At 36.7% G+C, this 24,252-nt stretch overlaps 2 protein-coding genes and 1 long non-coding RNA gene across 13 annotated transcripts in view; 1 reads left to right on the forward strand and 2 right to left on the reverse strand.

Annotated features, from left to right (window-relative positions):
• map2 (microtubule-associated protein 2) overlaps positions 1-9,169 on the forward strand; it is a 165,080-nt gene extending 155,911 nt beyond the window's left edge. For 8 of the 10 annotated variants that reach the window (XM_059342262.1, XM_059342259.1, XM_059342264.1 and 5 more), the window contains 3 exons: positions 2,198-2,279; positions 6,826-6,977; positions 8,182-9,169. In XM_059342262.1, the coding sequence (XP_059198245.1) occupies positions 2,198-2,279; positions 6,826-6,977; positions 8,182-8,406 (459 nt within the window). In that variant the 3' untranslated portion in view covers positions 8,407-9,169. The remainder of the gene's footprint in view (positions 1-2,197; positions 2,280-6,825; positions 6,978-8,181) is intronic. The other 2 variants (XM_059342263.1, XM_059342265.1) reach the window with 1 other exon arrangement.
• Positions 9,170-9,731: 562 nt separating this feature from the next.
• On the reverse strand, positions 9,732-10,051 carry LOC131978505 (uncharacterized). The gene is made up of 2 exons (XR_009394988.1): positions 10,019-10,051; positions 9,732-9,886 (listed from the first exon to the last, which is right to left on the reverse strand). It is a non-coding gene; the product is annotated as an uncharacterized LOC131978505 (long non-coding RNA).
• A 2,046-nt stretch (positions 10,052-12,097) lies between these two features.
• Positions 12,098-22,377, reverse strand: myl1 (myosin, light chain 1, alkali; skeletal, fast). 2 transcript variants are annotated; one of them, XM_059342808.1, is made up of 6 exons: positions 22,004-22,377; positions 20,994-21,021; positions 18,127-18,270; positions 14,092-14,265; positions 13,484-13,561; positions 12,098-12,632 (listed from the first exon to the last, which is right to left on the reverse strand). In XM_059342808.1, the coding sequence occupies exons 1-6, from the start codon at positions 22,325-22,327 to the stop codon at positions 12,604-12,606; spliced, it is 777 nt and encodes a 258-aa protein (XP_059198791.1). In that variant the 5' UTR covers positions 22,328-22,377; the 3' UTR covers positions 12,098-12,603. The 2 variants fall into 2 exon arrangements, with proteins under 2 accessions (XP_059198791.1, XP_059198790.1); XM_059342807.1 differs by having other exon boundaries at positions 21,974-22,377.
• Between the last annotated feature and the right edge of the window lie 1,875 nt (positions 22,378-24,252).

The following is a 24,252-nucleotide window of genomic DNA, read 5'->3' on the forward strand; positions in this document are numbered from 1 at the left end:
GTTTTTTGTAATGGGGTATTTGTTGGGTGCGAGATACAAAAAAGTCACAATAAATGTTTCCTTTATTTCCTTTGTCTGATCCATCTCAGCCCAAATAAGTTTATTAAGTCATAAAACCAAATAGATGAAATAGATTTCATATCAGCCAAAAAGGTTTACGGATGAAAAAAGTTGACAAAGACGAAAACGAAGGACATTTTCACTATAATTTTAGTTAGTTTTGTAACCACAAAATGCAGTTTCAGTTAGTTATGGGTTTTTTTAAAAACTCGTTTTTATTTTTATTTCAGTTAACGAAAATGTTTTTTCAATTCTAGTTTTTGTTATTTCGTTAACTATAATAACCTTGTGACAGAATAGTTTTCTGCATTAATTTGTCATAAAATGTGATCTGATCTGCATCTAAGTCCTGATTATAGACAAACACAACGTGCTTTACCTAATACCACACAAACAATTATAATATTTCCTGTTTTTATTGAATATATCCTTGAAACATTCATAATGCTGATAGAAAAAGTAAGTGAACCCTTATACTTGGGACACAAATAACGACACAATACCACAAATAATGACACATATAAATATTTGGCAAAACGACCCATATTAGGTCCATATTACCTTTGAAAACATAACATAAAAGGACGTAATGATGAATATTTTTCTATAAAACTATGTAGTGACAAATTTACGTCTCAGGATAATCTCTATTAAGATTTTCCACAACAATCGTAGGAATAAAAACGTTTCCAACAGCCGACCTGCAGCCTGACACAAACCACATCATCTCATCCCTGTCTGCACAGCAAAATCAGCAGTGTTAATTCAACTCACATAGTGTTAATTGTAACACTTTTTCTGAGTTTATATAGTTCTCACAGATTCTGAGTTAAAATTACACTTTGAAAAGTGTTAATGTTTTAACTCTTTAATAGTGTTAAATATTTGACACCCTTGGTGTTGTTTAATGACACCACATAAATGCACTTTTAACTCCAAAATGTGTTATTCCTTTTCACTTTGTGTTAATTTTCAGCATATATCGTGATATTTTATGACTCAAAGTGTATTTTCAACACTAAAATCATGTTACTCTCTTTCACTGAGTGTTCATTTTTTAACATACATTGTGTTACTTTGACACATTAAAGTGTATTTCTAACCCTAAAATCATGTTATTTCCTTTCACTAATGTGATAATTAACATTCATTGTTTTGTTTTACGATACATTAAAAGTGCATTCTGTCTTTAGCCGAACATGCAAGTCACAAAATGTGAAAATCAACTCCAACTGAAGTGAATCTAACTCAGGTGTTTACATGTAACAACGCTGGCAGAAGCTTTTTGATCACTATAAGTGTTAAAACAACTCCAAAATCAACACTCACCAACTCAAAATTATTAACACTGAAAAAACAACACTACAGATTTTGCTGTGTGTCTGTTAACTCATGCTTCATATCTCTACTAGCACCATGCATGTGTTCAGGACTCCTGGTAGACTCTCTCTCTACGGTGCATAGTGAACTTTGTGTTCGTGGTGTTTTTGTGGTTTGTGACGTGGCTCACGACCCGCGACGTTCATCACCGTCCCACTTCTCCTGTCGCTTTCTTTCCTCTCTGGCTCTGTGAGAAAACAGACTAAAATAAACACTAAATCACTGGTTACACAAGACATACGTATCAACTAAATCAGTGATTGCTGACCACAGGCGTGGATCCATCTCAGGACCAGGTTCATTGTGTCTAAAGCTCCGTTTGCTGTCTCATCGGTTCACTCCTTACACATCTCTTTGTGGTTTTCTCTTCAGATTTCCAGGCTGTGTCACATAACTGCACATCCTTATCTCCTCTCCGCCTGTGGCCGCTTTCTACTGCGCATTTCTACTCCCTCACGATTACGCTGGACAGGTTTTCTGAATGTGCCGAAACGTTTTAAGCTCACGGCACAGTGACGGCACATAAAAATATGAGACTGCAGAGATATTTTGCTTTGTTTTAATGTGAATAACTGCAGCTGTTAACTCTCAGTTGATTCCCAATCATCACAGATCATAAACACTCCATCCTTCTCCATAACTCAGACAAAGAGAAGACACTATTGGTATCTTCTATGTGAGCATTATGTGAGGTCAGGGGGAGGTTATAACCTCTGTAAGCTCTGACCTTCTCTTCTCCTGACTCTGCTTCTTCCAGGTGATGATCCAGAATAAGAAGATCGACTTGAGCCACGTGACCTCCAAGTGTGGCTCTCTAGACAACATCCACCATCGACCAGGTAACACTCCTTCAGGGGGAACTGAAGGGTAACACAGCGGTGGAATAAAGGTTAAAAAAGCACTCTTGTGACCGATTTCTGACCTCGCAGTGTGAATCTATGAGCAGGATTTTCTGCACTCCTAATAGTCAGGCGGCTTAGGACCAGATTTGAGAATAAAGGGGACACGCCGGACAAAAACACCACATTTTTTCCACATGCTCTCTATCTCTATAGGTTTACATTTTTGATAGGAGCCACTTCATCAAGATTGTGGATCAGAGATGGCAGCCATATGAAGTCTATGAGAACCAATATATATTCCAAGCCACTTAGAAGGTCAATCTTAGTGTCAAAATATACATTTTCTGGGTCAAGGAATCATTTTGAGAACCTGGTCTCACAGGAATCTGTGAAATAGCCACGGATTCGCTTAACTCAAAATCCGTGGAATAGCCACAGAATCACTCAAATTTCCGTGAAACTGACACAGATTTCGCTACAATGCAAGTTAATGACAGTCATATCCCGTGGCTATTCCATGGATATTTGTTCCTTTTGGTTTGTTCCAAGTCACGTGACTTTCAAGGTCCCAGCGGTCAGAACAAAAAACATGGCGGACAGTTCTCTCATTTTTAGTGAAAAAAAATCAATATTTTGACTTAGTTTCTGCATAAAAATGGATTTTGATCACATTTCAAGCGAGAAATATATGTTTTATTTTCTAAATATTCACTCAGTGAATGTACATCATCACTTTGTATGTTGGAATAGCCACGGGATATGACTGTCATTAACTAGCAAAATCCGTGTCAGTTTCACGGAAATTTGAGTGATTCCGTGGCTATTCCACGGATTTTGAGTTAAGCGAATCCATGGCTATCTCACAGATTCCTGTGAGACCATGTTGAATAATCATCTAGTGATATTCTCAACAGCTTTAAATGATTCCTTGACCAACAAAATGTATATTTTGACACCAAGATTGACCTTCTGAGTGGCTTGGAAGATGTATCGGTTCTCATAGACTTTATATGGGTGCCATCTCCAATTGGCCATCTTGATGAAGTGGCTCCTACCAAAAATTGAAACCTATAGTGATAGAGAGCATGTGGAAAAAATGTTGTGCTTTTGTCTGGCGTGTCCCCTTTATTTAGCTCAGCCGCCTGACTAACAGTGGTGGAATAAAGGTTAAAAAAGCAGACTTGTGACCGATTTCTGACCTCGCTGTATGAATCTATGAGCAGGATTTCCTGCACTCCTATAAGCACTCCTTTGGTGCACTTGAGTGAGGCTGTTATCTCTCATGAGCTGCACACCTTATACTGTGGTTGCTGCCTGGTTTGAGGAGCAGCGAATCCTCAGCAAGGAGTGAAAAAAGGATATCCACTGTTAACTATGACCTGCAAAGTGTGGGAAATGAGTGCACCTATAAAGCTTTTTAGCAAACACTCTAGCACTTTCCTGCTACCATGTAAAGTACAAGGCTGCTCTTCAGAACCAGTAAAATATCACACACACTCTCACACTTCAGGTTTAGTATCTTGCCAGAGGACACTTTGACATGTAGGAGCCAGAATTTAAACCTTCTGATTCAACAAGATCTCCAAGCTAAATGGCAGAACAAGGTTAGAATAGTTTTGGTTTTTTCATCAGTTTTAGTATTAATTTCGTTGTGATTTTTTGTTTTCAAATTCAGTTAGTTTTAATGAGGTTTTTAGAGTGAGTTTGCTAGTTTAAATTAGTTTTTATTTTTTGGAAAATGCTTAGTTTAAGTTTAGTTTTTATTAGTTTTAGTGTTAATTTTTTTTTTTGTAATGGGGTATTTGTTGGGTTCCAGATTTAAAAAAGTCACAATACATGTTCCTTTATTTCCTTTGTCAGCCCCAATAAGTTTATTAACCCTCTGGAGTCTCCAAAAGCGCCAACGCATGGCTTCTTCATCACATTCAGACATAAAAACAAAACAGACCAAAAAAAGACACAAAAAGACACAAAATTACCAAAAAAAGACACAAAATGACTTAAAAAAAAGACACATAATGAGAAGACAGAATAACCAAAAAATACCCCACAGAAGACACAAAATGACAAAAAGACAAAATAACTAAAAAAGACACAACAACAGACACAAAATTACCAAAAAAGACACAAATGGCCAAAAATGGTTTTCTTACTTTTTCTTGCAACTGTATAAGCATTTAGCAACTCACGGTACAGAGCAGAGCCTTCTAAAAATTGCACACATGTCATTATACATACACGCAGAGTTCACGGTTGTAAAAACTTGTAGTTTCGTGTAATTTAGGTTACAAAAACACTGACCTCTCAAACACTGAGTCTGATTGCCTGTGGATCAGAAGTCATTATCCTGCCAAACATCCAGATCCAGACGTAAAAGTTGCCAAGGAGTCCCACAGGTTATATGTAAGATTCACCTGTAGATAATCAGTGTGAAAACAAGCTGTGAACTTTAATCAACTGTAGCTGTTTTTAACTGCCAATAAAGTGCCATTTAATCTAATTTAAATAATGAATGTAATTTACAGTTTATATTTAACTCCTGTAATAAGACTCCAGTCAGAAGGAGCTCCGGCTCAGTAAACTAAAAGTGATTGACAGCTCGGTGCAGCCAGCAGAATGTAGGAGGTGTTGAGATTCCTGAAGGCAAAACATCACCAACACTGTCCATCACTTGTTAGCACTTTATTCACCATGTTTCAGCTCTCAGAAGCTCAGGATCCAAGACTGAAGACTGTAGAGATCTTCTTTTAATCTATAATAAAACATCACATCTTCTTTTTTGATCGGATTTTGTAACATAATCTGAATCTGCAAAGTAAATAGTTACTAAATATGTTAAATAAAGTACAATATTTGCAATATAGTACAATATAAAGGAGTAGAAGAAGAAGAAAATAACAAATAAAGAAAGGTACAATTACCTTAAAATTGCATCGTTCTTGAGTAAATATCAAGTCAAAGTTTATTTATAGACATTTTAAAACAGCCTCAGTTGACCGAAGTGCTGTACAGTTATTAAAATACAATATAAATCATACACTTATATAGTAATAAATAAAAACAATTAAATCAATAAAATACAAAAAAAAACAATAAAATACTAATAGAAAGTCAATCTAAAAACAGAGTTAGTTAAAAAGGAAATAAACTAATAAAAGTAAAAAGTAAAAAAAAAAAGGAACTTAGTTATGAGCTTTTGATGCTTTGATCACCATAAATAAGATTATATTTACCTCCACTGTGAAACAAAATATGAATCAGAGCCAACCAGGTCTGGAGGGACACTTTAATTTTTTTTTATTTTTTTTTATTTGAACAATTTATTTATTGAAATTTTCAAACAAAGTACCACATTTCAGAGTCAGAACAATTATCATTAGGTAATAACCCCCCCACCCTTCCCTCCCCAGGGACAAGAGTGGGAAGAAAAAGGATAAAAGTAATAATTATAATAATTAAAAAATAAAAAAAATAAAAAAGAGTGGGAAGAAAAAGGATAAAAGTAATAAATATAATAATTTAAAAAAAGAAAGAAAGGAGAAATATAAATCAATCAATCAATCAATCAATAAATAAATGATAACAAGAACGATGATAATAAATAATTATAATAAAAACAATGAAGATGAGGAAATTATGAATAAATAAACAAAAATATAATAACAATAAAATAATTTAAGTTACAAAAAACAGTAATAACCCATACTCACATCTGTAGAAAATGCACTATGGAGGTAAAATAAAACAGGACTTCCAGAGGTTGGTACAGGATTCATTTTAAATCTGAGTGAATTGCTCCTTCAAGTCATTACTGTGGGAAGCAATGAAAAAATGACTATTGACCAAAAATACTAAAGCCTTATTTTTAATACAGTAGATGTATGAAGATGATCAGCAGGGAGTCAGAATGACAGTTTGTGCAGCAGAAAGGTTCCAGGTTTCTGCTTCAGGTCCTGCAGCGCCACCTGCTGGCAGTGGTGGAAAAGTACTCAGATCCTTTACTGCAGTAAAAGTACTAACACCACACTGTGAAATACTCCACTACAAGTAAAAGTCCTGCATTCAAAACTTACTGAGGTTTAATTTTTTTTTTTATAATTGATTTGACAAATGAATTTATCATGTTTTTTATGTTAAATCTCAACCTGAAAAGTAACTAAAGCTAAGTAATCAAAAGTAAAAGCACTCGTTATGCAGAATGAACCCACTCAGATTGTTTTATATGTCCTAAATATATTATTGTATTAATATTATGATGCATATATGTAAGCAGCATTTAATTTCTGCAAGATAGGGCTCACTGTAACTACTTAATATACTGAGGTTTAATAAATTAAAAAAAAACAACAAAACAGAAAACACAACAACAAATCAAAAAGCACGATTTTTGTTTTGTTTATGGTTTTTGATTTGTTGTTGTGATTTGCACTTCAGGGCCACCGTAATTATAACCTTGTTAGTCAGTTATTACCTTGATGTGAACCTGAGTGGATATCTGATCCACTTCCTGTCCTTCTGATCCACTTCCTGTCCTCGTCCCCAGGGGGCGGTAACGTGCGTATAGAGACCGTGAAGTTGGACTTCAGAGACAAAGCCCAGGCCAAGGTGGGTTCCCTGGAGAACACCCACCACACTCCTGGTGGAACCCGAGTCACGGTGAGTGTCAGCTCCACGCTCCCAACACATGATCTCAAGGTAAACAAGTGTTCATCTTACTGACTTTAAATTTAGATCAAAACTAAAACAGAAAGATGAATCATGGTGCACAGAGCTTTCAGCTGCCTTCATTTCAATTCAATTTACCTGTAAAATGAAGAGAATGTAGACAGAAAAAGCATCCATATGCAGACAAAAATGACTTTTATATATAAATATGCATGGTCTGTTATACTGTAGAGTAAAACTGGTGAGAACTAAAGCAATATTTATAAATACAGGATCATCTCAACACATTAGAATATGATTCTAAGAGCCCATTTCCAGTAGTTCAACCAAGTGTTGAGTCATATAGATGACATACTCTTCAGAGGACAACATTTACATATTAAACATACTTTTTAAAATTGGTCTTTTGTAATATTCACGTTTTTTTTGAGTCACTGATTTTTAGGTCTTCATGTAATGTAAGCCATAATCATTATAATTAGAAGAAATTAAATAAAGTAAGACATGAAATGTTTCATTCTGTATGTAATGGATCTATATATAATGTGTTATTTCTACTTTTTGAATTGAATAACTGACATAAATAAACTTTCTATCATATTCTGATTCATTGAGATGCACCTGTATGTGTGTATACGTGTACTGTATATGTAAGTGTAGCATGCACACACACACACACACACACACACACACATAAATACATATACATATCTCATTTTGTCTTTTTTTTGTCATTTTGTGTCTTTTTTTTATCATTTTGTGGTCAATTTGTGTCTTTTTGTGTCTTTTTTGGTCATTTTTCCCTTTTATTGTCATTTTGTGTCTTCTTTTGGTCATTTTGTGTCTTTTTTTAGTAACTTTGTGTCTTTTTTGGTCAGTTTGTGTCTTTTTTTAGTAATTTTGTGTCTTTTTTTTAGTAATTTTGTGTCTTATTTAGTAATTTTGTGTCTTTTTTTAGTAATTTTGTGTCTTTTTTTAGTAATTTTGTGTCTTTTTTGGTCATTTTGTGTGTTTTTTTAAGTAATTTTGTGTCTTTTTTTAGTCATTCTGTGTCTTTATTGGTCATTTTGTGTCTTTTTTGGTCATTTTGTGTCTTTTTTTGGTCATTTTGACACTTCCTCCAGCTGCCCCCAGATAATTAGAATTTGCCACCCTTGCTCTACATGATCTAAAAAATCATCTATTCCTTCTTCCCCCATCCCATATCTCCCATCATCCCTCCTGCCTCCTTTAGATTGAGACCCACAGGTTGTTGTTCCGTGACCAGGCCAAGGCCCGGGTGGACCACGGGGCTGACATCATCAGCCAGTCTCCGGGCCTGTCGGGCCTGGAGTCGCCCACCCAGCGCCAGCGGGACAGCCACCTCTCGTCCTCCGGCAGCCTCAACATGCTGGAGTCGCCTCAGCTCGCCACGCTGGCGGAGGACGTGACCGCCGCTCTGGCCAAGCAGGGTTTGTGAACACTGGATCTGCACGCCAGACATCCTCCGCCCTGATCCTTTCAGACTTTTCTGCCCCACTCCTGAGGCCGACCTCACCTCAGCTAAAACCACAGCCTCTAAACATCTCCACTTCAAAGGTCCATCACTCACCTCTAAGTAGAGACTCGAATTAGGAGCTACTGTACTTCTGGTCTTCTTTATTTCCCAAATATGTGCTATTTCTGACTCATTTCCTTGGCCTCTCTCTCTCTCTCTCTCTCTCTTTTTGAATGATGTTGCATAGAATAGTTCCAACTGGTCCTAGATTCAATGGTATATACATATACAAAGACGGGGCTTAACTGGTCCTGGATCAGTGTTTGAAAGAAGCTACAGCCTTTTTTTTTCTACATTAAATAAGAAGTTTTAATGTGGCCCGCACACACCATGCAGCACGTGTTGTTCTTGCTCAGTAAAAACGTGCATGGACGCCAAACCCCCCTAACAAACCAAGCATCCTTACTGCAGATCATTCCTGTCATCCAATATATAATATATTTAACAAATATATATAGAAACATGTATAAAAATCTTTGCCATCTTACATGTCCTGAAAACATTTTAAAAGGAAAGTGACAAATATGGCTATAAAATATACCTGTAAAATTGCATTTACTGCAAGAACTAGGTCATGTTATGACAAGCATGTATTGATTCTAATATTAAAAAGAGGCTATTTTGTAATCTAAAAAAAAAAAGGATTTTAGTAAGTTATTTCCTCAATTATTGGATAAAGATTAAACGAGTTCATGTTTTGTAGTTATTAGTTGTTTACAGTGTAATGCTTGGTGACAATGTCAGGCAGCTGATTTGGTGTTGCTAAGGAATGAATCTCAGTCCTGTTGAAGAGCATCGAACACGTCGTTCTATATAAACGCCTGTTTATACATCACAACAATAATTAATAACTCCAGAGCTCATCCACACAAACTACAGCTTAAAGTATCTCGTCTTTACAGCTGCAAATATTGAGCTCACGTGAATGAACAGTGCAAACTACGGGCTGAAATATGAGCCACCGGAAACTGAATTTGAATTATTTATATTTGAATTTGAATTGCTTAACTTGAATAATTGCATTAAAAAACTGAATTTGAATCACATAGTTTGAATTTGTATTGTTCAATTTGAATCATTGCATTGAAAAACTGAATCTGAATTGTAATTTTGAATTTAATTTATTAGTTTGGAACTGAACATTCAGTTCTCACAATTCAAATTCAGTTCGCAAAATTCAATTTAAATTTTCTGTGAAGAACATCCGGGTAGTTGAGGCAGAGCAATCGAGCTCAGATACACAGATCGCCTCTTCGGCCAATCAGCACCTCCGTTTTCTTTTGTAACATTTGTTGCCACCCGGTTGCCGTAGCGCCTTTTTTCGGCCAATCAGCACCTCCGTTTTCTTTTGTAACAGTTGTTGCCACCCGGTTGCCATAGCGACTCTTGGGCCAATCAGCACCTTCGTTTTCTTTCGTAACCTTGGTTGCCACACGGTTGCCGTATCGCCTCTTCGGCCAATCAGCACCTCCGTTTTCTTTTGTAACAGTTGTTGCCACCCGGTTGCCGTAGCGACTCTTGGGCCAATCAGCACCTTCGTTTTCTTTTGTAACATTTGTTGCCACCCGGTTGCCATAGCGACTCTTGGGCCAATCAGCACCTCCGTTTTCTTTTGTAACATTTGTTGCTACTCGCCACAAAACGGAGGAAGAAGTTAGACTGGCTTGGCCATGGATTGGCAGAAGAGTCGCTATGGCAACCGGGTAGCAACACATGTTACAAAAGAAAACAGAGGTGCTGATTGGCCGAAGAGGCGCTCTGTGTATCTGTGCTCGATTGCTCTGCCTCAGCTACCAGGATGTTCTTCGCGGAAAATTGAAATTGAATTCTGCGAACTGAATTTGAATTGTGAGAACTGAATGTTCAGTTCCAAACGAATAAATTAAGTTTAAAATTACAATTCAGATTCAGTTTTTCAATGCAATGATTCACATTGAACAATACAAATTCAAATTACGTGATTCAAATTCAGTTTTTTTAATGCAATTATTCAAGCTAAGCAATTAAAATTCTAATATAAATAACTCCAGTTCAGTTTCTGGAGGCTCATATTTCAGCCCGTAGCATAGCAACGTTCCTGGTGTTGCAGCGGCTGATGTTTCCCTCATCAGGACTGTTTTGTCGTCTGATCAAACGGAGGACGACGCTACGATGCGACCTGAGATTTAGCAGAAGATGCAGCTACTCTGAAATCTGTCTGTGTGTGTGCGTTTGGTGCAGATCCCATGCCGTTTTACCACGTATGCTACCGTATCTGGATGTTTTGTTGCAATATGTGGGAGAAGAACGTGGAAAAAAAAAATATTTTGAAAAATCCATTAAAAAGACAATTCATGAAGTAAAATAAAACGACACCGAGGGAACTCGGAAAAACCTGTTACATCTGTTAGGAAAAAAAGTGTTTGGGTGATCTAGTTTCTTTTTTCAGACGCCATTTGTGGTATAACCTGCCTCCTGCCTACTTACTGCCCTCACCTGCGACTGTTTGTTTGCTTCTGTGTTTTTTCTGCATACCCCATCTCCATGTGTCCCCTTCCCACCTCCTGCTCCACCCTACAGCAACTGTAAATGTATTTAAAAGGTCAAGTAGATGTACGCAGTTTTTCTCTTGTTGATATGACACCAATTACAATAATTAATGACAATAAAAAGGACAAAAAGTGACTCTGGTGTACTGTTTTCTATTGAGAGTATGAGACATACTGTTAAAAGTCTGAAAAATAAATATGCAAATGTGATTCATTTGACTAATATTTAAATTTCAGTGTGTTTCACGAAACTGGAGGGAATTATTTTTGCAACATTCTGGTCATCTTCACTGAAAAATATATGAAAATGATGGTATGATTTTGGATCTGTACCAAACAAGTCTATTATTTGCAGACTGGAACATCATAAAATTAAAAAAATATATTTTATGGGAAAAAAATTCATTTTTTGTGTTTTTTGGAAGAAATTTCAAATATATAAACTGGCGTATAAAGGGTTAAAATTCTGAAAATGATTTAATGTTTGGTAGTTTTGAACAAGTCTGAAGTTGTTTAAGAGATTTATGAAAAAAAATCTGAAAAAAATATTATTGTATGGTGATTTTATAGCAGTTTTAGTGTGCTTTTTTGGCCACAAGGGTCACCAGAGGAAGTAACTATTATTAAATAAAAAATACTAATGCAATCAAATCAATTTTGTTGCTAATCTTTGACATATCCAAGACTCTAATCACCACCGAAAACCCAGCTCCCTACTATTTATTTTATGGGGAAATAGTTCATTTTTTTTAGGGGTTTTTTGGAAGAAATTTCAAATATATATACTGGCATAAAAAGATTTAAAAATTTAAGAGTTAAAAGTTTGGTAGTTTTGAACAAGTCTGAAGTTGTGGAGAGATTTATGGGGGAAAAAAGTCTGAAAAAAAATACTGATATATGTGATTAAATAGCAGTTTTAGTGTGTGTGGCCTTTTTGGACCACTAGGGACACCAGAGGGTAGTAAATTTAAGGAGGGCATAAAGAGTTAAATAAAGCCAGCAGACACTTAGCTTAGCTTAGCTTAGCTTAGCATAAAGACAGCTTCGGCATTGAATAAATCGAGTCAGAAATGTGGAACTAAAAAGAGAGTTTGTGAAAAGTTTATTGTGGCAGAGGATACAATAAGTTAAGACCTAGGGATGGGTTAGGTGAGGAGTGAGTTAATTCTGATGGCCAGTCCTGGGCCAAACCAGTCACTTTACTGGCAGATAGAGAGCCAGCCAGACCGTGAGTTGATGGGAGGGGGTGGTCGTCATTATCCCACCTCCCCCTCCATCCCTGCTCCACTTTAAAAAAACAAAAAAAACCCCAGTGATTATAGAGATCCCCAATTTAGACAGGGCACTTTGATGAAGAGGAGGAAAGCTTCCCGAACGGCAGCAGCAGCAGGAGGAGGAGGAGGAGGAGAGGAAGAAAAGCACCAGTTGGACAAAAGGAAGAAAAAAAAAGTGTAGAACAAAAAGAAAAAGGGTTCAGGAAATGACATCTCATAGTCCTTTGTTCCCCCTGCTTCCTCAGGTGGAGCAGGAAACAGCGAGTGGATGTCTGACACCATGGGGTCTGCACTAATACGATGCTCTCCAGCAGCTCCTACACAGACATGATGTGCTTGACAAAGGCTGCAGGACACCAGGACACAAGAGAAAGAACAGGAGAGACAGGGATAAGTCAATTATCCACTAAAATCACTTTTAAAACAAACCTGGTCTCACAGGAATCCGTGGAATAGCCACCGAATCACTCAAATTTCCGTGAAACTGACACGGATTTTGCTACAATGCAGGTTAATGACAGTCATATCCCGTGGCTATTCCATGGATATTTGTTCCTATTGGTTTGTTCCAAGTCACGTGAATGAAAAAAAAATATTATTGTATGGTGATTTTATAGCAGTTTTAGTGTGTGTGGCCCTTCCAAGACTCAAATCACCACCAAAACCCCAGTTCCCTACTATTTATTCTATGGGGAAATAATTCATTTTTTGTGTTTTTTGGAAGAAATTTCAAATATATAAACTGGCATAAAAAGTGTAAAAATTCTGAAAATTATTTAATGTTTGGTAGTTTTGAACAAGTCTGAAATTGTTTAAGAGATTTATGGAAAAAATAAGTCTGAAAAATAATATTTCGAGAAAAAAGTTGCAAATTTACTAGATTAAAGTGGCAAATCTACAAGAAAAAATATGACTGTCATTAACTTGCATTGTAGCGAAATCCGTGTCAGTTTCACGGAAATTTGAGTGATTCCGTGGCTATTCCACGGATTCCTGTGAGACCAGGTTGTTTAAAACACATTTGTAGAATGTAATAAATTCCAGATAATGTAATAAAAATCTGCACTTGAGTCCGTTGAAAATGTAAGAAAACCTGATAATGTAATAAAGTGCATTTCCCAATAATAAAATACACTTTTTACCAATAATGTAATGAAGTATAACATTAACAAGCATATATATATATTAGTATCTCACCCTCATAGTTGACACAGCCGTTCTCGTCCTCCTGTCCTGCCATGAGAGCATCAATCTCAGTCTCAGTCATCTTCTCTCCTGTAGGGGGCAGCACAGGACAACCAGCGTTAATAACACAGGAGATTTTGGTTCAAATTGTCAACTTCCTATACATTCATTTCTGTCTCCGTTTAGCAGATTTTTCATTTTATTTTAATTAACAAAGTATAAAAACTGCCAGGAACCGAAAACACAAACAAAAGACACAAGTGTCTATAGAAATGTACCATTTTTTAAAACTATTTATACACACAAAAAAAGCTGAAAAAATAATAAATAATTCAACTACAAAACAGTCTATTTGCATGTAAATTAAAAATAGTAATAGTTTTCATTATAAATAAAAACATAAAAATGGTCTAGAAACATAAATGTCACACTGTGAAAGCTCCTATGATTGAACTTTAACTGGCTTTCTCAGCTTGTCTACATATCATATATAAATAAAGTTATTACTGTAAATAAAACATGTGTATTTTCAATAAACACATGGACTCCAGAGGGTTAAAGAAACACACACACACACACACACACACACACACACAGACAGACTTAGGTATGTGACTGACCCAGTGTTGAGAGGACGATACGCAGCTCAGCTCCCATCACTGTGCCGTTTCCCTCCTTGTCGAAGACGCGCAGACCCTCCACGTAGTCCTCAAACTGAGCCTTGTTGGGGCTGTTGATGATGGTCTGCAGCATCGGCAGGAAGCCCTCGAACTCCACTCTCTTGTTCACCATGTCTGCAGGAAAACAGACACACAACACAGTCAGATTCATCAGAGGAGGAGGAGACACAGCTCTGAGAATAAAGTCTGTTAATACATGTCAGTGTTGACCCTCTATGGTACGCTGTTCTCAACCTTGGGGTCGGGACCCCAATTGGGGTCGCGAGATTTCTGGGGTCGCCAAATCATTTTGGTAGTCAGCTCTGTCTCCACTGTGTTAAAGTGTTCATGTGTATTCGTCTTTTTGGTCACTTAATGTCTTTTTTTGGTCATTTTGTGGGGTTTTTTTTGGTAATTTTGAGTTCTTTTTAGTCATTTTGTGTCTTTCTTTAGTCATTTTGTGTCTTGTTTTTGTCATTTTGTGGTCAATTTGTGTCTGTTTTGGTCATTTTGTTTCCTTTTTGGTCAATTTGTGTCTTTTTTGGTCATTTTGTGTCTTTTTTTTTGTTCATTTTGTGTCTTTTTTGCTCAATTTGTGTCTTTTTTGGTCATTTTGTTTCCTTTTTGCTCAATTTGTGTCTTCTTTTGTTCATTTTGTGTCTTTTTTGGTCATTTTGTGTCTTTTCTGGTCATTTTGTGTCTTTCTTTAGTCATTTTGTGTCTTGTTTTTGTCATTTTGTGGTCAATTTGTGTCTTTTTTGGTCATTTTGTTTCCTTTTTGGTCAATTTGTGTCTTTTTTGCTCAATTTGTGTCTTTTATGGTAATTTTGTGTCTTTTTTGCTCAATTTGTGTCTTTTTTGGTCATTTTGTGTCTTTTTTGCTCAATTTATGTCTTTTTTGGTCATTTTGTGTCTTTTTTGCTCAATTTATGTCTTTTTTGGTCATTTGTTTACTGTTTTTGGTCATTTTGTTTCTTTTTTGGGTGATCTGAACTGTGCGTGTGAGATTCTGTTGAGTGAGCGAGGGTCACAGACAACATGCATGTTAAATTGGGGGTCGCGACTCAAAAAGGTTGAGAACTGCTGCTCTATGAAACGCTGCTGCCCCCATTTTTGTCTTGTCAAATTTCTACACTGCAGGTTTTTGAGTGATGCAATACTTTAAAAAGAGGGAAGAGTATAGGGAACCAATAGCAATGCTTTAATTTGTCACATGACCTCCAGGCGGCCATATTGAAACCCCTTTTTTGCAGACTTTTCCAAAGGAAACAGCTTTGCTATTTTGCACCACAAAAATCACTCAAAACGTCATTTCCTTGTGCTTTTCCACCTGGAAATAAAATATATTTCTACTGATAGGTGAGTAAACCTTCGTTTCTGATAGTTTCATTCACTTAGACTGTTGAAGACAATTCTGTTGAAGAAAATTCATTTCAATGTGTCGTTGGTTCAATGGTTCAATGTTCCCTACAGGCAACATTCAGACAAGAAACTGGTTAAAAAAGTTCCTTTTATAATGTTTTTATATTTAAAATGTTCTGTATTGTTCCCTGTTGAAGCTACTGAATCTTTTACACATGTTTATTCAATAAATTATGTTAAAATTAATTCTAAAAACTTTCTTTTTCATTTGTGCACCGTTATGGGACAATGTTGCCTACAGACAACAAACCTCAAAAACTTGATATGAAAGTTTAATGTGAGTTTTATATGAATGGCACTTTACTGTGTTGTGTGTGGAAGGTCCCTTTAATTACTCTTTTTTTTTGGTAATTGTGTGTCTTTTTGGTTATTTTGTGTGGGTTTTTTTTAGTAATTTTGTGTCTTTTTTTTTGGTCATTTTGTGTCTTTTTTTGGTCATTTTGTGTCTTTGTTTTTTTTAGTAATTTTGTGTCTTTTTGGTCATTTTGTGTCTGTTTTTGGTAATTTTGTGTCTTTTTTTGTCATTTTGTGTCTTTTTTTTGTCATTTTGTGTCTTTTTTTGTCATTTTGTGTCTTTTTTTGGTCATTTTGTGTCTTTTTTTTCAGTAATTTTGTGTCTTTTTGTGTGTTTTTGGTCATTTTGTGTCTGTTTTTGGTAATTTTGTGTCTTTTTTTGGTAATTTTGTGTCTTTTTTTGTCATTTAGTGTCTTTTTTTGGTAATTTTGTGTCTTTTTGGTCATTTAGTGTCCTTTTTTGGTCATTTTGTGTCTATTTTTGGTTATTTTGTCTTTTTTTTTTGTCATTTTGTGTCTTTTTTTTGGTCATTTTGTGTCTTTTTTTAGTCATTTTGTGTCTTTTTTTGGTCATTTTGATACTGCCTCAAGCGACCCCCAGGTAATTTGAGTTTGAGACCCCTGATTTAGTCTATTTTAAGACAAAAAAACAATCTTTTTTCCTAACTGGCATCATAATATGTACCATAGAGCGTTAGTAATGATTTCTCTCCAGGCAGAACTTTCTCTCTACAGGTTGTTGTGACAGTTTGGACAGAAACATGTTTTGTTTATTTCTTTATTTCTGACTTTGCCAGTCAAGAGTGACGCTCAGACCTGGTTCTGTCAGGAGAGATTGAGCTTCATGTTGCTATTTTAGTTTAAGGGTTGTAGAGATTTACGATGCATCGTCTCCTGTCTGCACGGAGCAGATCAGAGGAACACCTCACAAGTCTTCTCTATGATCTTACCAAAGCAAAGTATAAAGAGCAACGCTAGACCAATGCTTTTAAGGAAGAAGAGTATTGTTGCACTGTTTTCTAAAAGTAGAGACATTCAAACACACCCAACTTTAATGTTGAACTACATATCAGAGTGGTGTGCTTCTTCTACACTGTGAAAAAAGCCAACTTGTATTTTTTGGCCTAAAACAGTGATTTAAGTTGGTAAAACTTGGAAATATAAATTATTGACATTTAGGGCAATAATGTAAGTTAGCACAACAAAGGAAGCCAGTTGTCTGCTCAAAAACAAGTTTGTGAGTTGTTGTTACTTATATCTTTAAGTTGGGGTTCAAAACAAGGGACAATAGTTCTGATAACTCTTATTTCTTTGTTGTAAAATGCAGGAAAGTGGTGAAATTCATTAGCGAAAGCTAGCAGCTAACTGATGCTAGCGGCTAACTGATGCTAGCGGTGCTGCTTGTTACAGTTACAAGAGTAACCATTAGCGTATCAATGCTAACTCAAAATTGTGGTCGCAACATTAGCTGACATTTCATAGCGGCGTTACAATCGTGCCAATTCAGCACATTGCAGAAGTTAGCAGAAGTAAGGATTAAAAGTTATTACAATGTAAAATTATAAGTTCAAAAATCTGAATTCAGAGTTGAGCAAACTCAAAAACAAAACTTAAAATATTTAGTTTAATTGTCCAACTTGAAATTTTATCGAAGTTTGTTGCCTTGAAATTCTGAGTTTTTTCTTTTTTTGCAGTGTACTTCTGGTTTAGAAAAGTGCTTTACAACTAAAATGTATCATTGGTTGCTATAGTGCATGCAAAAAGTGTTTTATCAATGTATTAATCCATGAGCATGATTTGTGTATTTACTCAAAGGTGAAGATTTTGCCACTTGCTCTAATTTTAAAATGTAGTGTCAGATGATGCATCATGCATTTTTTCTCTATAAAGATTTCAAAAGAAAGAAAAACTCTTGATTTAACTAAACAGGACTGATTCCAGTCTGTATAACCAGTTATTGGTATTGAGGGAAGCATTGAACATAATAAAACAGATGAAATTCTGAAACTCTGATATTGACGAAATTCTTTAATTTTTGTTGTTTTGATGCACTTCCTGGTACGTAACTATGACGACCCACAGAAATTAATAAAGTAAAATTCTAAAAAAAAATTTTAAAAATGTATTTGTATGCTACTGGAACTTCAGTTTCCTTGAGGAAAGTCATCCCAAAGGGATCAATAAAGTGAAGTCTAAGTCTGAAAAATAACAAATTAAACATTATTATAATTCTAAAGACATTAACTGATAGAATAAATGTTAAAGAGGAGCATCTCTTACCGTCAGCGGTGGGGTTTCCCAGCATCTTTGCGACCTCCTTGTTGGTGGGATTCTGTCCCAGAGCGCGCATGATGTCAGCGATCTGGTTGAAAGCCACCTTGTTGTCTCCGACCCTGTCGAACAGACCGAAGGCCTCCCTGTAGTCTGCAGAGAGGAGGAGGAGGAGGAGGAGGAAGAGGAGGAGGAGGAGGAGGAGGAGAAGGAGGAGGGGGAGGAGGAGGAGGAGCAGGAGGAGGAGGAGGAGGAGGAGGAGGAGGAGGAGAAATCATCAGTTTAACCCTTTGGAGTCTGGGGCTATTCTGTTGGATTTAGACTCATTTTATTCTGCCTATAAACGACTTAAAAAGTGTTCAACCTGCCATGTTGGTATCATTGTTTTCAGCACAACCTCACCTATATGACCTGATTATTATTATTTTAATTTGACTTACTGTATCAACATTTTGAACACAAAAACACACAAAAAAAACATAAAAAATCACAATAAAATTACAAAAAAACCCCACATTAAAACACACAAAAACACACAAAAGAATTACAAAAACACACATAAAAAAGCACAACACTGACAATGACAAAAAACACAAAAAAACACAAAAAAATACACATAAACACAAAATTGACAAAAAACACACATAAAACACAGACACACAAAAAAACATTAAAATACAACACATAAAAACACAAAAAATACAAAAAACATATAAAAACACACAAAATAATTACAAAAAACACACAAAAACACACAAAAAATGAGAAAAACCAAAAAATACACAAACACACAAAATTGACAAAAAACACACATAAAAAGACAAAAATGCACAAAAAACATTTAATGAATGCACACTGCAAAATTCGAAAAAAATCACAAAATCTTCAGTAAAATCATGTTCTCATCATCAGGTGGTTTTAACCTTTGCTGAAAAAGAGTTGACGCGTTAAACGGGACATGGAAACTTCTGGAAAAGCCAGAAAAACTTTAGAGGGAAGCTGACAGCAGCAGGGCTCTCTGCCACTTTCATGGACTCCAGAATAACGAATCCACTATAATCATATTAATTCATAACCTGGTTTGTGTTTGTGAGGTGTGTATGAATGCATACACAGCATGATGTCTTCATTTTGTAATATGCATTTTCATAATAATGCTTGAGGGACTTTAAATTATTCAGCAGCATTTTACATTTAATTGCTTTTGTCTTTTTTTGTATGAGGGTTTCTTTTTAATTCATTTTGTATTAATATTTTTGTATTATTTCTTATTTTCCTGCAGTCATATCATATTGAATAATTAACATCATAATGTATCATTATATATGAGGGCTGCAGCTTCCAAAGTTATTCATGATAAATATGAATAAAATGCATAACATAAATTGAATATATATACAAATTTTCTTTAATTCTGTAGTATTTGTCAAATGAAAACAGGAAAAATCACAAAAAAAACACACAAAACAATTACAAAAAGCACACATAAAACACAAACTCACAAAAAAAAACACAAAAATTGCATAAAAACACAAAACAAAACACACATAACACAAAACAATGACAAAAAATGAGGAGGTTTCCCTCATTTATAGTGATGACGAGTACATTTACAAACAGTACAGAAATACAAATAGAAACAAAAGATAAATTAATAAGTAAAAAAGCCATTTAAAATGACCTGAAAGCTGAAAACAGTTGCAGGAAAGTCTGCAAAAAATATCTTTAATTCTGTTGTATTTGTAAAATGCATTTGCACCACAATAGCTAAACTGTATTAGACAAAGTGTATCTGTAGCTGCTGCAGCTCTGCCAGCAGGTGGAGACAGATCATCTACAGACTCACAAAGGAAACAGAACAAGGGCGACATGTAACAAGGGCAAGACGTCTCTATAGGAGGAGGAAATATAGACGCAACCACAGCCAGCTCTGTCACCACTCAACCTGCTGGTACCGCAGCTGTCTCTCTCTCTCTCTCTCTCTCTCTCTCTCTCTCTCTCTCTCTCTCTCTCTCTCTCTGCAGAACCATTGGCTCTTTTAAAAGACCACCTTGGAATTGATAAACATAGCTGAGAATATGAGCCCCCTCCTTTTAAAGGCACGGCCCTCTGAGTAAAAGTAGGGAATGCTGACTGCAGCGTAACCAGCAGCCAGGAATTAGACAGGTCCGGTCAGGTGGTCCGGTCAGGTGGTCTGCTCCAGGATCAGATGGGAGGTTTGTCTTTCTAACAAACACTAATCACATCATTTATCTACACTCCTACACCTTTGAATCTGGTTTGATATGTCACAGAGAAGTGGCCAATAAACATTTGATATCAGGACGCAGATTGGATTTTAACTTGGAGCCTTTAAAACTAATGTACTGTATTTGTTTTGGCAACTGGCACAATAAGCTTGTGTTGTTTTTTTTTATATAGAAGCTTTTGTAGCACTAAATGCAACTTTTTTAATGCACTATTATTCATAAAATGTTGCATTAACAGCAGATGGTGATTACAGGATGTATAGTTTTTCCTTTTATAAATAACTGGGAATGCATTCAGTTAACAAAGTATGATTTTGTTTAAAATATGCCTGTAGTTTTTATTTGTTTTAACCGAGGAATGTCAAGAATGTCAAAGCACAAAAGTGACATAAGGGACCATCTGTCATGGAGACTTTAAGAGCCAGCACCAGACTGACACTGAGCTTATGTTCTTCTTTAAGGCAAGGACAAAGTGCTCTCCGTTGTTTTAGCCTCATCAATCTCTCACCTAGAGATTTATTGTGTCGAAGGCTATTCTGATTTGTCACGCAGCAGGCCGGGAGAGTTTAAAAAGAAGGATGAGTTGAGGGTCACAGAGCAGAAAAAGGTAAACTGACGTGTACTTACCATCAATCTGGTCTGCGCTGAACTCAATCTAGGTGAGAATACAAAGCAGACACATTAGTACAAAACATACAAATTTAATAAACAATACAACCACTTGTAGTCAATAGGCCTTTACACTTAATCTATCCTAATTAATCAGGTATACACTGGGATTAAAGCTGTCTCTTTGCCAAAATTAGCTTCACCCGATCTGTGGAGGTCCATCTTTAGCTACATTAACATGTCCACATTTGGTGTCACCCTGCATAGCGATCACACATTAGTCACCACTCTGATAGTCCAATCAGGAGAGCAGGGGGGCGTGGTCTAAACTCTGGTGCGCTATCCATGGTTCTAGTCCTTCTCCTCAGTCATCATGTAGTCCTTCAGACCTGCTGCTGCTCTCACTAACTCACTGTTTTACATCATAGATCATGACGAAACTGCACTTTTAAATATGTTTACAGTGCAGTAACTTTACATATTTCATGCTCAGATGCATGTATAACAGTATAAATAGGAATACAAAAGGTTTGAAGCAAATAAAAAACTGTGATTTCTGTTGTTTCAAGTGCAAGAACAGCAGACCAACATTAATTACAAGAAGTCATTTTGTGCTTTTTTACACTGCACTTTTAAGATTTCATGCTCAAATGCATGTAGTTGTACTGAGGGCCACTTCAAGTGAGGGTGCGGGCCGTATGCGGCCCCCGGGCCTCCAGTTGCCCACCCCTGTCATAGATCATAGATCTGGTCTGCAGTTGCACCACAAATAAGTAGTCATCTTTCATCCTCACATTGTTTCTCCCTTAAATGTTTGACATATAAATAGAAAAAGACATTACTTCTTTTCTCGGAAAACCACTAAACTCAGCCTAAATTTCACGCATCTCTCAGTATGAATGCAAAAAGTCCAGTCCCAGATCCTCCTGATCGGCCTCCCTCACGTCTCCATCCCTCCCTATAGCACTATAGCATGCTTTCACGTTATTTCATTGTACCTTGACGGCGGACAGGTCGATAGCCGGGGCTGCTGCGGGAGCAGGTGCAGGCTCTGGTGCTGGTGCTGGTGCAGGTTCGGCCTTCTTGGCGGGGGCAGCTGCCTTAGGGTCCTTCTTGGGTGCCATTTCAACTGATAGTAGAAGTACTTTCCTGAAGCACAGACAATTCCTGGTTCGGATGACAACACAAGGAGTGTAGCACAGAGTGGAGTGGACTCGGAGCAAGAAATCACCGCTGGGGCGTATATATATGACGCTATTTTTCCTCTTGACCCCCGTCAGTGCTGTCCCTGCGTAAGGATTGGATGGCGCATGAAAGGGGTGGGGGTGTGTGGATGGGGGCTCTCTAAACATGGAATATATAGGGCTGCTGGCCAGAAAGTGTTTATTTACGCTACATATCTATAATGAAAAAGGAAAACACAGTAAAGGGCGTGAAAGGTTTCCTGGGGACATGTAATTTCCTGTGAACAGTTCCACTTTTACGCACAGCGTTACGCACAATTACGCACAATCTGGACTCGTCTAGGAGCCATTCCGGGCTTATTTGGGGATGATTTAGCACTTTAAAATGTTTATATGTTAAAAGATAAATATCGTTGGGCCTATTTCTCCCTCTATAATCTCATTTTTAATCGGAAATTAGCCTTTCAAAGTAAACGTCTCACTAAATTGCGCACTGAAAGAAGAGAGATTTTACGCAATAAATAAAAAGATCAAATGCGTAATTGCATAACAAACTTCCTCACCCCGGTAAACACCGGCCTCTGCCAGATAGATATGTTTCAATGAATGGTCAGAAGATACTAGAAATAGGTGAGAGCTTCCCAGAAAAGTCTTGCAGGTCATATGCTCCGAGCTTCAGTGTCACTGCAGATCTGGCGCGTAGCTACAGTGCCCAAGATGTTGGGTAACTAAATGTAAACTCCATTCATTCATTCACTTCATTTGATCACTTTATATACTTTTATCATTCATGCATGATCTTCAGGAGGCAAGATGCAAAGTTTAAAAAGGGTGGATGTTGTGTAAAATTGCCAATATCTGATTATTTTGTGGGGATTTTGCCTTCTCAAACACGCCAATTCATTATTACTCAGCTCATCTCTGATCATCACAGCTCCATCTTCACCAGCAGCTGTGCAGCCAAGCACGGCACAGAACTTTATTTGAAATATAGCAGAGATCCCAGAGTATCCATTATGTAATATGCATAGCCGACATCAGGGTGAAATGGGAGAAAATTATAATAAAATGTGTAGACATCGATGCGTAACATATCTAGAATATCTGCATGTGATGTGATGCTGCAGCCATAAAAACAAACATGACATATTCAGTTGAATGTTGATACTCAGTATGAGCATCTTATATCTTATATCTGGCCTCAGTAATGAACTCTATGGAGTCTGGGGCTATTTAGTCCATTTTTGAATCCTTTTCGTGTCTTTTTTGTGTCTTTTTTTCGTCATTTTGTGTCTTTTTTGGTCATTTTGTGTCTTTTTTTGGTCATTTTGTGTCTTTTTTAGTCATTTTGTGTCTTTTTTTGGTCATTTTGCGTCTTTTTTTAACTTTCAAAACACTATCATGCTCAATAAAGAATTTTAAATGTTGCAAATGTGAACAAAGGTGTCAAATCTAACATATAAGAGGGTTCCATCCAGTTCTATCATTTGATACTAAATCTATTTGAGCTTGTCTCCAGTTTTACTTGGTATATCATCATCAAACTGAAACTGGCCTCATGGAGTTTACAGCCAGAACTTTAGAGGTAAATTTACAGTAGGGCTCCACGCTGCTTTGTTTTCTAGTCTGGATGGAGTCAACAAGTCTGGATTTGGTGATTTTGGAGACTCCACAGGGTTAAATCACACATTTAGAAAGAAATACATAAGAAGAAATAAATGCAAGCAGAAGTTTGAGGAAGCAACGATGCATCTTATCAAACTAGTTCCAAGTTCTACATGAGAAACTGTAAATGGACGAGGCGTTAGGTGGACAGGTGGTGGAAGTGGTGTCTGTCAGATCTAATAATACGCCATTGTTTATTTCAGTCACTGACAATGTGAGATGGGTAGAGCAGCAGCACCTGTGTTCAATTTGGTGGTGGTCCGTCTGTGGGTCACTCCTCCCAGGAAGGATGTGACGTAGAAGCCGGGCTGATGGAGATCTGGTGGAGCTCTCAGCTGCTGATGCCAGTAACCCAGACAAGGCTAAGAGTGCAAATTCTGTCTCCTTAATTCTTGTCTAAATCTGTCTCCCAGTGCCAGTAGTGGAGC

The sequence above is a fragment of the Centropristis striata genome, chromosome 10, assembly GCF_030273125.1.
Source record: "Centropristis striata isolate RG_2023a ecotype Rhode Island chromosome 10, C.striata_1.0, whole genome shotgun sequence".
NCBI lineage: Eukaryota > Metazoa > Chordata > Actinopteri > Perciformes > Serranidae > Centropristis > Centropristis striata.